Source organism: Dendropsophus ebraccatus, chromosome 2 (genome assembly GCF_027789765.1).
Source record: "Dendropsophus ebraccatus isolate aDenEbr1 chromosome 2, aDenEbr1.pat, whole genome shotgun sequence".
Classification (NCBI taxonomy): domain Eukaryota; kingdom Metazoa; phylum Chordata; class Amphibia; order Anura; family Hylidae; genus Dendropsophus; species Dendropsophus ebraccatus.
The window spans coordinates 79,684,691-79,700,039 of NC_091455.1; the positions used below are offsets into that span (position 1 = coordinate 79,684,691).

Consider the following 15,349-nt stretch of genomic DNA (forward strand, 5'->3'; position numbering starts at 1 on the left):
ATGAGGGGATGAGGGAATATCTGCTTGCTCAAAATATATATTATAAGAAAATGAAAGGATGGTTTCTTGACCACAATATTAGTTACCATGCAAAACAAAGGATAATGTGCTGGAAGGGATCAATAAAATGTTATTCTCTATTATAGGAGATCAGGGATAAGAAAAAGTTTAAAGGTGATTATCACTCACTCATAAATTAGTAAATAAGTAGGTATTTGAATTTTCCCATTCCATCATGGTTGGCAGTATCTAGCTCCATGTTGGTTGTTACTTTTGACTAAAGCCCCTATTACGCAGGGCGGCTGGAGGAGCAAACGAGCGCTGTGAGCACTCATTTGCTCCTCGTTCCCCGCCCGCTGCCACCGCTAATACACGCGGCGGGAGCAGGATGATGAGGGCAGGGGGGCCACAGGGAGCTGTGTGTGTGGGGGGGGGGGGGCTGCACAGATGATCTCAACAGCAAACAACAGCAACATTAGCCAACATCGTTCATGTCGGCTAATCGTTGCCTTCTATTACACGGGACAATTATCTGCCGTAACGGCCGATAGTCGTTCGGTGTTATTCTATCCTAACAGTACATGTTGAGAACTTTGCAGTTTGCCATCAATTGATAAGAAGTCAATTTAAAAGTGACAACTCCTATGGCAGTAGATCCTGATGGCAGCCATGTAGCCCATAAAGAAGCAAAAAGATATGAAGTGGTTGTTCAGTTTATTTTTTTCTTACTCCACTATTTTTACCTTACATCGTTATTTATTTTCACTTGAGCTGAAAGTAGCAAAGAAGACAGAGATCATGTTTCTCCTTCACCTCCCTCTGATACAGTGAATTACTCTGATGTCACCTGTTCCCATAGCAACCCAATGAAGCGAAAATGATGTCTCTGATAAGAAACCTGTATTTTACCATTCTAGTAAAGGAAATGTGATTATTTTATTTCCCTTTCAGTCTGTGGTAATGTCAGATTGCATAGGAATACTATCTGCCATCAAAACCTCTTGATATGGAGAAAATCTTAGTTTGACCTAAAAGGGTCTGTTAATATTTAGAAAATAATTTGGCTGGTTTCTCCTGTACACATGCCCATATTTTTTTAACTGGTACTACAGCTCAGCTCTATTGAAGATAATGGGCCCAAGCTGCTATACCATACACAACCTGTGGGCAGCATTTTTTAAAATCTGTTTAGTGTTCATTAGCTGAAGAGGATCATTAGGTTATTCATTACAGTACAAACACAAAGAGGGAATGATGAAATCTGAATACAACAAAAACTGTCTGGTTTGCCCATAGCAAACAGAGTCCATATTTCATTTTATAGCCTATGGCTGTGCCTACAGTATCTTTTCCAGGCAGCCTTAGGGCCCTATTCCACCGGACGATTATCGTTCAGATTATCGTTAAATTGTTCGAATCTAAACGATAATCGTTCGTTTGAATAGCAGTTAACGATTAACGACCGAACGAGAATTTGTTGTTTGCTTCATAAGACCTGGACCTATTTTTATCGTTGCTCGTTCGCAAAACGTTCGCATTGAATAAGACGTCGTTCGCAGTAGATACGAACGCAATAGCGAAAAAATAGCAAAGACAAAACGATCACAAATACGATCATAAGTAACGATTATCGTTCCATGTAAATGAGTGAACGTTTTCAGATCTTTTGCAATAGCGGTCGTTTGAGATTGTTAATCGTTAACTATTATGCGAACGATAATCGTCCGGTGGAATAGGGCCCTTAGGGCTGCATCCAACTTGTGCAGCCATCGGTAATTAAATGCTGATTGTTTGGGTTCAGACAAACTGGAATGTGCTTGATGTTTTCTCATCTCTAGTAGTTATGTCTCAGGCAGATGAGTAACTGATTACAGGTGTGGTCTAATTATACACTGGGTCTTGCCAGAAAAGGGTAGAAAAGTGCTTACCCAGCTGCCCTATAAAAAAAGACCATGGCAGATGCCACGTTTGGGCAGTGTACATCCTAAAAGAAGGATGGTTGTTTTAACAAAGGCCATTCTGACCAAACAGTATGGAGGTGTTGGAGGCAGTGATTATGGGAGGACATTAAAACATGGCGAACAGGCTTCGGACAGCCTTGAAAAACAGAAAATAGTTTGATCCATTGACAAGGACGATAATTTACTGTAGTTGTTCACCTTCCAGAAACAGGTGGCACCTTCATTATACACCCCTGTCTGTGCTAAGGTCATTTCTAGGCTGTCATCTATTATGTACCCTTGCATTGCCAACAGCCATTGACTTGCCAACCACTTGCAGTGGTGTCATGACAGAAAACCAGGACTGCTAAGCATTAAAACAACTTTGTTTTTGATTTAAAAATATCAGATTTGTTATCTAACAATTTTTGGGTTCGTGGTAGACGCTTATTTCCTGCCTTTGCTGTGAAGTGATACAGTCCCCCAAATGTTGGGATGATGATCTGGGGAATCATGTCATACAACAGTCTCCCCTACCAGTGATAAGATTGACAGCGATATATGCAGGACATTCTGGGGCCACTAGTTCTGTTGCTTTCTACTGGAAATTGTCAGCAGGATAGTGCTAACCCACACACCACGCAGAGGTGTGGAGACCAGGACAGAGCCAACACTAAGCAGTCTCTCCAGCAGCCAAAACCCGCACAGCTCTGGAAGTCATATGGTGACGTGACCATTTTATCCAGGAACTGAAGACTGCAGGGAACAAAGCACTTGTTCATTTCCTGTGTGTGTGTGTGTGGGGGGGGGGGGGGCAATACAATACTTTAATAAAAATTTTTGCTGGACTTCTTCTTTAACCTGCCCAGTAATTTTTACCACCATGCAAGACAGGCAACTGCAATGGGTGCCGACAGCTAGGGGCACTGGTAGCAACCCCCCAAACACTCACCCGTGATCGATTGCACTCAATCCACGTCCACAGACGTCACTCAGCGGTGATGGATCAGCAGTGATCATTGGGAAATGGGGCAATTTTCTTCAGATTCAAATTTCAAAATGGCCTGTAAACTGTCTTTCAATCCTTACATCATGGGTCTCCAAACTGCGGCCCTCCAGCTGTTGAAAAACTACATTTCCCATCATGCCTAGACTGCCAAATCGAAAGCTTTAGCTGTCCAGGCATGATGGGAGTTGTAGTTTCGCAACAGCTGGAGGGCCGCAGTTTGGAGACCCATGCCTTACATTATTGTAACATTCATACATATAAAGTTATTTTTGGTTCCAACCTCTCTTTCTTGCTGCAATAGTTTGGGGCAAAGCATGGAATACTTTTGGCAGCACATGTTTATCTAGGGCACATAAAGGCCATGGCTATGTTCACAGAATGATTTTCAATGGCCATTGTTTGATACTCAAAATAATGGCTGTTATTGTGATTTTCAAATAACGGCCATTATTTAACATACTTTGGTGACCATCATTGCAATGACCGCCATTGATACATTATTTAAATTTGGGTTAAATGATGGTCATACAGTGGAATACATTGTGTGAATATGGCACACATTTGTTTTCAGAAACACAGTATGGGCCAAAATATTTATTCTGGGGCCTTACTTTTATGAGCACACTTATGGGTATATTGTCATTCGGGGCATATTATAGAACATTTTCGTATTCAGGCGGCACATTGTGTGGCATATTTTAATAATAGACACAGTGGGGCATATTTATTAAGTGGCATCTTGGGGAAACAGATTTTTTCTTTTCTATAGACCCCCTTCACACACACACACACACACACACACACACATTTATATTACTGGTCATTGCGACAATAGATTTTGTGCATGTGATAAATACAGTAATTTGTTTTTTTTTTGTTTGTTTTTTTTGTTTTTGCTTGTATACAGCACTGAATATCCCATCACCATTCATTTATCATTATTCATATCAGTCCCTGTCCCCAATATGACTTAAGATCTAGTCTTCATCTTTCAGACACAAAAACATCACAGTCATTTTCATGGAATGACAAATAAATATTCTGTATATAATTTTACCACTCACACAGACACATGAAGAACATACAAACTCCATGTAGATGTTTTCTGTCTATAGAATTGATTCCAGCACTGCAATTCATATAGCTAACCAGTGAGTCACTGTGTGTGAACAGTAGCAGCACAGACATACATTATTATATATGTAAAAAATATACATATATCTTTATAATGTATGTAAAGACATTTATCTACATTTTTTTCCTATTAAGGCCAAAACAAGGATCTGTTTCCCAGTTTCCAAATAATTTAAGAGCTAGCTTTTATTTATAGCACTGTTAAAAATGTAATTAACTCACTGAAAGAATAAAGGTAATTTAAAACCACAATGTCTCTGGTTGTTAATTTCTATGAGATAAATCTGTGGTATTAACTCTGATAATGGGCCCTATCGGGAGCTCCTTACTTATAGCTGTCATATGACGCGCTTGGGGAAGTGATTTAAATCCCTGTGACGGTGTCTGACACTCCATTACACATTTACCTACTGACAAAGCCGAGACTTCAGTGAAACGTTGAGGGGCTAATACATTCATTTTAAACCAATGATCTTAGTGCAGATATCATGTATTGCAGTCATTCTGTGATAGAAGGGAATACATACTGTAGTTGGCTTAGAACTTATATAAAAGAGCCAAGAAGCTGAGAAACTTATATACTCTTTTGTGATAAGTGACACTCTCCACGGCCATTAGACCATATAGCTCTCTATAGGAGAGTATATATACAAGGGGAAAAAATAGTGAATATCCCAGCAATCAAGTATATTATCATTAGCAACAGTGTGCAATACGTTTTCTTGTTACCACTATGCTCTTTATAGGGAAATAGGGAACGTTATCAGAGGTTATACTATTGATTCATATCATAGAAATTAACAACCAAGACAGTGTGGTTTCACTGATTTAATTCAATTTTTAACAGTACAGTACTATGAATAAAAGCCAAGTCTTAAATCATTTGGAAATTGGGAAATATGTCCTTATAATTGCCTTAATAGAGGATATATATATATATATATATATATATATATATATATATATATATATATATCATATAGAGATTCCAGTATCCTAGGTCTAAGTCTGTTAATAAAGCCAGGCATTTACCCCACTCCCCATGCTCGACAGAATACAGAAAGACATATCTCACCATTAGCAAGAGCTATAAAATATTGATACTACACAATTACTAAAAAGATTGACAACCTGTATTCCCAAGGATGCCTCCTTATGCTTCCTACACAGTATGTCCTTTTTTTCTTTCTCCTTATGATGTACAAAATTGCGATATCAATGGTATTATCATGTAGTTTATATAGACTTACTGATAAAACAATACTTCTATAAAAACAAAACCAGAAAGGATGCTTGATATGATATTACCATAATAATCACCTGCATATTAAAATCCGAGTTCCATGCATTGGACATTAAATATTAGATAACATCTGGCCATGGCTGTTTGTTAGTTCTCGTGCACAACAAATGGCGGCTTCACAGTTTCATCTGGAGGTTTAGATAGTGACTAGAATAATAATGTAGCTAGTCTGCTTCTGTCACGCTTCAAAAGAGTTTTTAATAATGACTGTGACACAGTAATCAATTTATTTGAATTTTGTTTCTGACTGTAGACTTCTGTATGGTCATATATTTTTCAGCTCAATACTTCCAGCATAGTGCCAAGCCAACATGCAAAAATTAACCTTTGTAGAAACATGAAAGCTTGTTTGACCAGAGAAATACAAGACAAGATCAAGATAAAAATATACATCCCCAATATAGTATAAAATAGAATAAACCAGCTTTATTCTTTATAGGGCTTCTCATTTTAATTTTATTATACAATAATTAGCCGGACTGCTAAAGCCCACTTGTGCCTCCAAAACAGCTCTAAACCAACAAGGCATGGATTCCCCAAGACTTCTAAAGGTTTCCTGTGGTATCTGGCAGCAAGATATTGGAAACATATCCTTTAAAGTCAATCTGGCAGCAGCAATTCACCTTTTAAACTGCTGGTACCATGTGTCTGGCAAGAAGACACATGGAGGAGATTTATCAAACATGATGTAAAGTGAAACTGGCCTAGTTGCCCCTAGCAACCAATCAGATTCTACCTTTCATTCACAGACGCTTTGAAAAAAGAAAGGTGGAATCTGATTGGTTGCTAGGGGCAACTGAGCCAGTTTCACTTTACACCATATTTGATAAATCCCCCCGGTACTTTTTACATATATGTCTGTGCTTCCATGATGTAGAAAAATTATTTTTTTCCAAGCTCCTTAAAGGAGTTATCCAGCGAAAATCTTATCAGCTGCTGTATGTCATGCAGGAAATGTTGTTTTCTTTTGAGTCTGACACAGCGCTCTCTGCTGACATCTCTGTCCGAGACAGGAACTGTCCAGAGTAGTAGAAGCTTTCTATGGGAATCCCCATAGAAAAACTCTCCCACCGCCCCTCCAGAGAAGATGCAGTGATACGGAACTGAAAGTTCTGCAGCTGAGATTACCTACCTCATACCCCTAAGTCTCTAAGATTGTGAAGCTTGTGGCCTCCATTGATCAGACCTGTGTTCTTATCACATCCCAAATATGCCAAATCAGACTGACATCTGGGGACTTTGGAGACCAAGTCATCACCTTGAACTCTTTAATATGTTTTTCAAACCATTTTTAAATAATTCTTGCAATGTGGCACAGTGAATTATCCATTGAAAAGAGGCCACAACTATTATGGAATACTGTATCCATAAAGTGGCATACTTTCCCTGCAATAATGTTAAGGCCACATTCACATGTCAGTATATTTTGAAAATCTGGATCCTCTATTTTTCATCACCAATCCACAAAAAAATCATCCGATTTGCATCCGTATTGTGTTCGATTATTTAATCTGTTTTTTTGCGGATCCACGAAAAAAGGTGTAGTGAAGAAAAAAGAGGGGATGGCAAAAATGATGTAATTTGCTGTCCCAACCCCCTAAAAAAGGTCACATGGTCATCTGGGGGCCATTTTACTGTCATTTCTATCAGGCAGGATATTTCTGGCAGGAGGAGCTTGGTGATGTCACTAAAAAACAGATCCGTGATACGGATGGTTTTGCAGATAGTTTTGCGGATTGCACTTTACTCTCCGCAAATTTTTTGCTCTCCATAGACTTTTATTGGGGTGTCCATTATGTAATTACGGACCGTATTACATATGTGGCAGGATGTAATACACTGTGTATTCTGCTATATTTCTCTAGGATTAGACCAGGCAGACAAGCCTTTGGCCCCTTTGACCTCGCTCAATAGTTGTCCTTGCTTGGACAAATTTTGGTTTGTACTAACTACTATAAAATGGAAAACACCTCACATGACCTGCTGTTTTGGTGATGCTATTACAATTCATCCATGCCAAGGCCATGCTCACACAACGTAAGTTTTGTATTAATCAAGGCTGTTGTTGCCGATTTGCACACATAGTATACATTCTGGCCGGGATCCCCAGCGGCTGCACTGAAAACTGACATGTCAATTTTGTGCAGTCGCTTTTTTATTTAATAGCGGCCGCACAAGCCTGACACTCCATTGTCGCACAAGCTGCACTCTCCATTGTCGGCTATGGTGAATTGGGATACCAATTCAGCACAAATGAAGATCATCCGGTCGGTACTGCAGTACAGGCCGGGATGATCTTCACTAACACTGGCCATTAGTTTGACACAGCCCTGTCACAGAACACGTTGTGTGACCCCAGCCCAAAATTGCTCTGAGATGTTTGCTTGCTTTCAACCCACCCAATACAAGACCTTACTGTTTAGTTGCTCCATAACATATCAAACCCATTGACAGGAGCCTTTGTCACAAGATAATTACTGTCACTTCACCTTTGTGGTTTTAATGTTATGGGTGACTTTTGCATAGTTCTATATATTACCAGTAAATGCTGTATCTTTATTTTTAGTGCTCTGTTCACACTAGCATTAGGTTCCATTTTGTTACATATTATGGTCTGCTGTGCTATTTTAAAAGAGGAAAACCTAACTGACCACCATGAGGGTTAGCAGAATCTGTTGGAATCCATTATAGGATCTATCATATTTATTATCTAACACGAGTGAGAACAGAGCATTAGGATGATTTAGTATTGTATTTTATCCTGTTTCTGGCTTTAAAAAAATAGGCATTTTTGCACAAAGCTCATTTGCACATAAACTGCTGACTATTTGCCAATGTTACACTATACTTGCTACTAATAAGAAAAAGGTAGGGCTTCACAGGTGATAGGACAGGGCCATCATGGATCAGCACATTTATTTTAATTTACTCCAGAAACTGGTATAAGACGTAGCGGAAATCTAAGTCAGCTCATAGTTGGCATAGATTTATAAGGCTTTCACATGGGCAGCCACAGATGTGCAAGATTTATTAAGAGGCGTGCATCTGTAAATATATCTAGCACATCTGATACTGGCAAGCTTTTGTTTAAGACCGACATGTAAAACACCAGTCTTAGTAAATCCTCCCCAATGAAATTATTCAAATGGCTAATCTACTGTGACTAAACCACCGTGCTTAGTTGTGTGGCAGTCTAGCAACCAGTCCTGTTTACAGACAAGTCCACTCTCAGGGGATCTGTCAGCCCTTGGGACCAAATACAATAAAATTGGCAAGGCAGCCCAACAGCTATTAAAGAAATTACACTGTATATGTTGTAAGAAATTAGATTATAAGCTGCACTAGGGATAGGGACTGAAATAAGTGAAGAAAGTGTACCTGTCACAATGGGCCACTTCAGGATCAGCAGTGAGAGCCACTGCTAATCCGGAAATGTGGGTCTCCATGAATACAGAGATGCAATAAGACTGTACCATTTTACTAAAATTCTTTAGTTTATTATTAGTCACTTTTTTTGAGTTTCTGCGAATAATGGGTGTGATTTAAAATATCCCATCATTTAGACTAAAGTGTTAACCAATATGCTTAAGGTTCAGAAAAGAACCTTTCATTAAAAATAACTTTGCACATGTCAACAGGTATGTCAAAATTCATTGATCATGGCCGGTCTCATTGCTGACAAGAGATATAGCCAGCAAGAGTGTGGCAGTAGCGTAATCCACTCTCCAGGAACTAATGTAGCCTCACAGACTTACATAGATGACCGATGCAGTCCTCCACCAGAAGAAGAGATCTCACTGCAAGTCAACTATCACTCTGCTTTCTTCCCTCCCTGCAAACAATAAATGCCAGACTACTACTGCATCAGATCGGTGAGTGCCCGTGTCTTTCATATTCCACATTGCAACATATACTGTATATACAGAAAAGCTGTCACCCACTCTCTGTGGGTTAATGAAGCAGCTTTTTACATGAAATGAATGAAATACTGAATGAAACCATAGCAAGATACAGTGGGGAAAATAATTTAAGTATTAATAATAAGTATTTAATATAATGCTAATTTTGCAAGATTTCCTTCCTACAAAGAATGGAGAGGTCTAATTTTTATTCTAGGTGCTAAAAAAATCTAATTGTATTATTTTTAAATAATGAATTAGCATTTTATTGTATGAAATAAGTATTTGATCACCTACCAAGCAGCAAGAATTCTGTCTCTCACAGACCTCACAGTTAATTTTTTTTAAGAAGCTCCCCCTACTCTGCACTCTTTACCTGCATTAACTGCATCTGTTTGAACCTCCCCGCTATTACAAAAAACAAAGAGTTGTTAGTTGTTGTCTAGGGACACTAGGGAAAAGAATTGTAGACCTGCACAAGGCTGGGATGGAATACAGGACAAGACAAGCAGCTTGGTGAGATGGCAACAATTGTTTGTGCAATTATTACAAAATGAAAGAAATACAAGGATGACTGTCAATCTTCCTTGGTGTGGCGATCCACACAAGATCTCTTCCTGTGCTGTAAGGATGATTGTGAAAAGAATCAGGATTTACAGAACTATCAAGAAAGAGACAATTATCCAGCAATGTTGGAAACACCCTTACTCATGGCACCAAAAGTAAGGGTGTTTAAACCCATCCAAATCACTTTGGCATTATTTCTTTACATTGTGAGTGTACAGGGAGGTGGCATTAAGCAAATAAACTGGACTTTATTTAGTTTCCAACATTGCTGGAACATTGTTTCTCTGTTGATATTATGCGACACAACATTGGAGTAGATCTGTGCATGGTTAAAGACATTTGGAGGGGTAAGCTGGCATCCTGCCTTTGTACAGAACTACTTAGGAGTACCTGGTCAATGACGTGAAGAGACTACAATCTCAAAGATAACCGTTAGTAACACAGTAAGCCATCATAGGTTTAACTCCTGCAGTGCACGCAAGGTCCCCCTGCTTCCGCCCGCACATGTGCAGCACTGTTGGAAGATCGCCAATGACCATCTGGATGATCAAGAGGAGGCATGAGGTCATGTGGTTAGATGAGACCAAAATAGATCTTTTTGGTATCAACTCCACTCACCATGGTTGCAAGAAGAAGGATGAGTACAACCCCAAGAACACAGTCTCAAATGTTAAGCATGGAGGTGGTTTGGCCAACAACGCCCTTCCCTCAGTAAGAACTTTGAACATTTTTGCTCAGTGTGAATCCACTTTCATTAGTGAACAGAACTGAGGCCCTCTGGTCCCTCATACAATGTAAAATAAGAGAGCCACTATTGCCTTTAGTGGTGGTGTTACAGTGTAGACAGGTATGTCAAGCCCATACTACTTGAATAACATCATTAATACAGTCATTGTGACTCTGCATTGTCATGGCCGCATGTGCGGTCTGCATCCCTGCCTGCTCTCTTACCAGCTGAGGGGTGTCTCCTGCTCCCTCTCACACTCCGGCCCCTGATCCCCCCCTCTGTTTCTGGCACCTCTTCTGCGTGCAGCTCTGTCTCAGAGAAAGCATTTTCAAGTTCCTAGTTCATTTCAGTGTACCAGTCCTTGCTCACATCCCTTGACACCATTCCTGTCTGCTGCTGCCTGCCCTGACCTGTCTGCCTGTCCCCAACCACGTTCTAGCCTCATGTCTCTGTACCTCGTCTCACCTCACCACCGACACAAGCAAGTTGCAGCAGGGGTAGCGACCTGGGGGTCACCTGCTGTAGCAAGCCCATCCCACCTTGCAGCAGGCACTGTTGAAGACCAGCAGCCCCTTAGACTCCACTCCCTGGTGCGGCACACTACTACCTCTTGTAGAGGTTATGCGGATCCACAAGCTCATTGCAGTTGTATCATTAGGGAATGGCTGCTGGAGACTGGGATACCTCAAATGGAGAGGCCTGCACTTTCTCCACACCTGAATCCCTTAGAAAAGCAATGGGACCAGCTGAGTCGCCATGTAGAGGCTCATAACTCTGTACCCCAGGATCTCAATGACCTGAGTGCCGCCATTAAAGAAGATGCCATGCCTCAGCAGACAAGAAGTAGACTTGTGAAAAGCCTGATACATTATTGTCAAGCTGTATATGATGCACAAGAGCACATGACAAGTTATTGAGACATTGACATTAGCTTTTGTTTCAAGAAATAGTTTGAGATGAGGAAATCGACCATTGCATGCTTCTAATTAAATGATATAATATGACTGTAGAGTGAACTTTTTAAGTTTTCCATAAATTTCACCAACAAACCAAATATCCCTAATTTTTTGTGAGTAGCATAGATGCCTCAATGTAACGGAATACTTTTTTTTAACCACATGGTGTTTTACAAGCTTTCCCACACCAATCAATTTATACCGTATTGAAAAATCATATAATATGCTGTAAACATCCAAGCACAAGTTCATTATTACACAAAAACATTTTTACAGTGAAAAAAAAGATTAATGCTCTCTGGTGTATGTCTCCCAGCTATACAGCTTAGCATGAATTCTGGGAATTTATTTCCTTTTATAGACTAAGAGAATTCTATGAATTGTAGCATAGCGTTAATGCTTCATATTAACATTTATCATTTTTATCTAACACCCTATTCATGTGTATGTATATAACCATTTAATCCAGGCATACAAACTTATTATATGAAATATATATTTTACTTACTCTATAGCCTTCATAGTTCAAGTAATAATTATATTATCGACACAATTGTATCTTAAATTTTGTTTAGTAAAAGAGGAATTATTTTTGTTTCCTCGGTTCATACTTGGGTCCAACAGGGTTGCTGTCAGTATAGGAGCACCATCCCTGTCATCAAAAGTACTGGAATTCTAATCCATTTAACCATGTGACTCATTGTTAAAGGATTCTATTAACTTGTATTGAAACAGATGAAAAGGACATCCTTTCTAATTTCTATCTAATTTTTTACCTTCTCTGAAAAGAGATTGTTTTTTTTTTTTCTGGTCAGAGGTATAGCTAAATGATTGGCTGGATGGGTATGTGAGCCAGATAATCAAAGGGGAGGCACAAACTAGATTTTCTGCCTTGAGTGATGTAGTTACACCCAGTGCTAGGGCAAGTGAAGCTATATCCCTGTTGAATTAAAGGAGAAGTCCCACGGAAGTGCAAAAACTGCCGGCAGGCTGGTGGGAGCAGGAAAATAATAAACAAATGAACTCCCCCATCCTTGTACCTCCGATGCGCAGCTCCCAGGTCCTGTTCACATCAGCCATTAACTTATAGCTCTGCTAGCTGCAACATCACATTCCCCACTGAGTGACTGCCCTTTCAGCTAATCAGTGACTGGGGAGCGACACCACTCCAGTCACTGACTGGCAAAGCAGGGTATGGCTCAGCCGGGCTGTGACGTTTCAGCTGGAGAAGACGGATACACAAAGTACCTGGTTTTAAGCTGAAGATGACAGCCGGCTGATGTGAACGGGACCCGGGAGCGGCGCATCGGAGGCTCCAGGATGGGTGAGTTTGGTTGTTTATTATTTTCCTGCCCCCACCAGCCCGCATGCAGTGTTTGTACTTCTGTGGGACTTGTTTTATAAGGCCTCTGCATTACGAGAATTGTGAAGAGTAGCATTGAAAAGAAATAAAAGTAAAACAGAAGTAGATTTTAGGACTAATGCATTAAATGCAAACTGTTCAAAAACAAATGGGAAATGTATTGTAATATTTTCAGTGGTCCCCTGTTGTATAGTATTGTAGGTTAGACATTACCACAATAAGAAAACAACACATAGGGTGGCTTCAACTTGATTTTTAAAATACATTTTTCAAGAAGAAATATCAATTTAAACACATCTCCTTTTGTTATAAGTAAAAATAATATAGCACACTCAAATAAAAAAAATGCAATTAATTCTTAGCAAGTTTATGTAACTTACCTGGTGTGAAATTATACTGTGCAGAAAACCCAAGAGATTCTAGTTCACCATCAGCAAAAAATTTAATCCACAAGAATCTTCCACTTGATTTTATAAAAGGAGGGCTTTGTTGTCCACAATAGCGTCCAATAATTGGTGAAAAGCCAAAAGGTCCATCTCGCACCTCAATGTGATCAAATTTACATTCCCAAGATGATTCTATAGCATATTTTTCATCAAAATGAAGTTCAATGCATTGTCTGGGGGCCGCTGTAAAAATAAATAAAAGAATAGTCTGAAATACTACTTTTACTATAGACATTCCTATTTATTAGAGACAAGTGAACCTCAAGAAAATTTGGGTTCGTCCAAACTCTCTGCATTTGATTACCTGCATCCAACTTCTTCAGCCACCGGTTCTCAAATTCCGAGGATTTGAATGAACCGAATATGCTCAAGGTTGGTTTATCTCTTCTATTATATAAAATGATTTTATCTAAGTCTAAATTCAGTGTTAAGAGACATGACAATATTTTTTTTTTCTAGTGGATGTGTGTGCATCCATGGTGAATTCCGAGAGATATGGGGGGAAATTTACTAACACCTGCTTTTTAGCACCAGTCTTAAAAATACCCTTGTGGCACAGAGGCTTGCAGGATTTAGGCATGACTACCTTATTAAGGCCATATTCACACATTGTATAACACCGGCCGTTCTATGACCCGGCCGGGTCACAGAAGGGCCAGTGTTACTGAAGATCATCCCGGCTGGTACTGCAGTACTGGCCGGATTATCTTAATTTCTGGTAAATTTGGATGCGGGCGCACCCGTGTGCACCCCCATCCCAATTCACTGCTGCACACAATTTACTGCTAAACTACACATGTTTGGAAGCCCTTAAATTTGCCAAGAACAAGAGTTCAGTGATCTGGTTAGAAGCTACCAATTAAATAATAATTGGCTAAGCCCCTATTACACTGTGCGACAGAGAAGAGCAAAAGAGCGATGTCAGCGCACATTCAGTCCTCGTTCCCCGCTCGCTGCCGGTGCTATTACACGCGTCGGCAGCAAGCGGGTGAGTACAGAGGGGGCCGCGGGGGCTGTGGGGGGCTGCTCGGGTGATCATTGCATGGTCTGGGCAGCCCCTATTCCACAGAGCAATGCCAGCATATCGATGCTATTTAAGTCGTTTGTCTTTCAACATGTTGAAAGACAAACGATTGCAACGATCAGCCAACATCATTCATGTCGACTGATCGTTGCCTTCTATTACAAAAGACGATCATCGGCCGTAACAACCGATAATCGTTTAGTGTAATAGAGCCTTAAGAGGCATAAGAGACAGTAGCCCTCTTTAAGATTAGGATAAAGCCTTCATTAACACCCTTAACCCCTTAACGACGCATGATGGGAATATACCCGTCATGCGGCCGTTAAGGGGGATCAGAGATGGCACGCGACATGAGCCCTCTCTGCAGCCCGCGGTCCCCGGTTGCTATGTGCAGCCAGGGACCGCAGGGTCTCAGCCGCCGCGGCCGATCGCTGAGCGCAGAAAAATTTTTGGTCGCATCAAATTCAGAAAAAAATTACACCTCACACAGCCCCATAGACCAAAGGATAAAAGCGCTATAAGCCTGGGAATAGAGCAATTTTAAGGAACATTTATTTTCTGTAAAAGGTTTTATTTTTTTACAAGCCATCAATTAATATAAAAGTTATACAAGTTGCATATCGTTTTAATAGTACCGACTTGAGGAACATATATAACATGTCAGTTTTTTCCATAGGACACACGGCGTAAAAACAAAGCCCAACCCCCAAAGAAAAAGATTTTTTTTCAATTTCACTGCGCATATAATTTTTTTCTGGTTTCACAGCATACTTTATGCAAAAATTCAGCCGGTCATTGCAAAGTACAAATAGTGACACAAAAAATAAGGGCTCATGTGGGTCCGTAGGTGTAAAAATGCAACTGCTATGGCCTTATATACACAAGGAGGAAAAACGAAAACGCAAAAGTTTAAATAAGCCTGATCCGTAAGGGGTTATGGGGGAGATGGACAAAGTATATAGGACATATTTTAAAGGGGTT

General features: G+C 40.0%; 1 protein-coding gene and 1 long non-coding RNA gene across 2 annotated transcripts in view; one reads left to right on the plus strand and one right to left on the minus strand.

Moving 5' to 3' along the window:
• LOC138784531 (uncharacterized) overlaps nucleotides 1–9,198 on the plus strand; it is a 47,009-nt gene extending 37,811 nt beyond the window's left edge. The window contains exon 3 of the long non-coding RNA XR_011361869.1: nucleotides 9,025–9,198. This is a non-coding gene — a long non-coding RNA (uncharacterized lncRNA). The remainder of the gene's footprint in view (nucleotides 1–9,024) is intronic.
• The window catches only part of NETO1 (neuropilin and tolloid like 1), an 87,124-nt gene that overhangs the window by 53,487 nt on the left and 18,288 nt on the right, over nucleotides 1–15,349 (minus strand). The window contains exon 4 of the mRNA XM_069960127.1: nucleotides 13,279–13,527. Within this exon, the coding sequence (XP_069816228.1) occupies nucleotides 13,279–13,527 (249 nt within the window). The remainder of the gene's footprint in view (nucleotides 1–13,278; nucleotides 13,528–15,349) is intronic.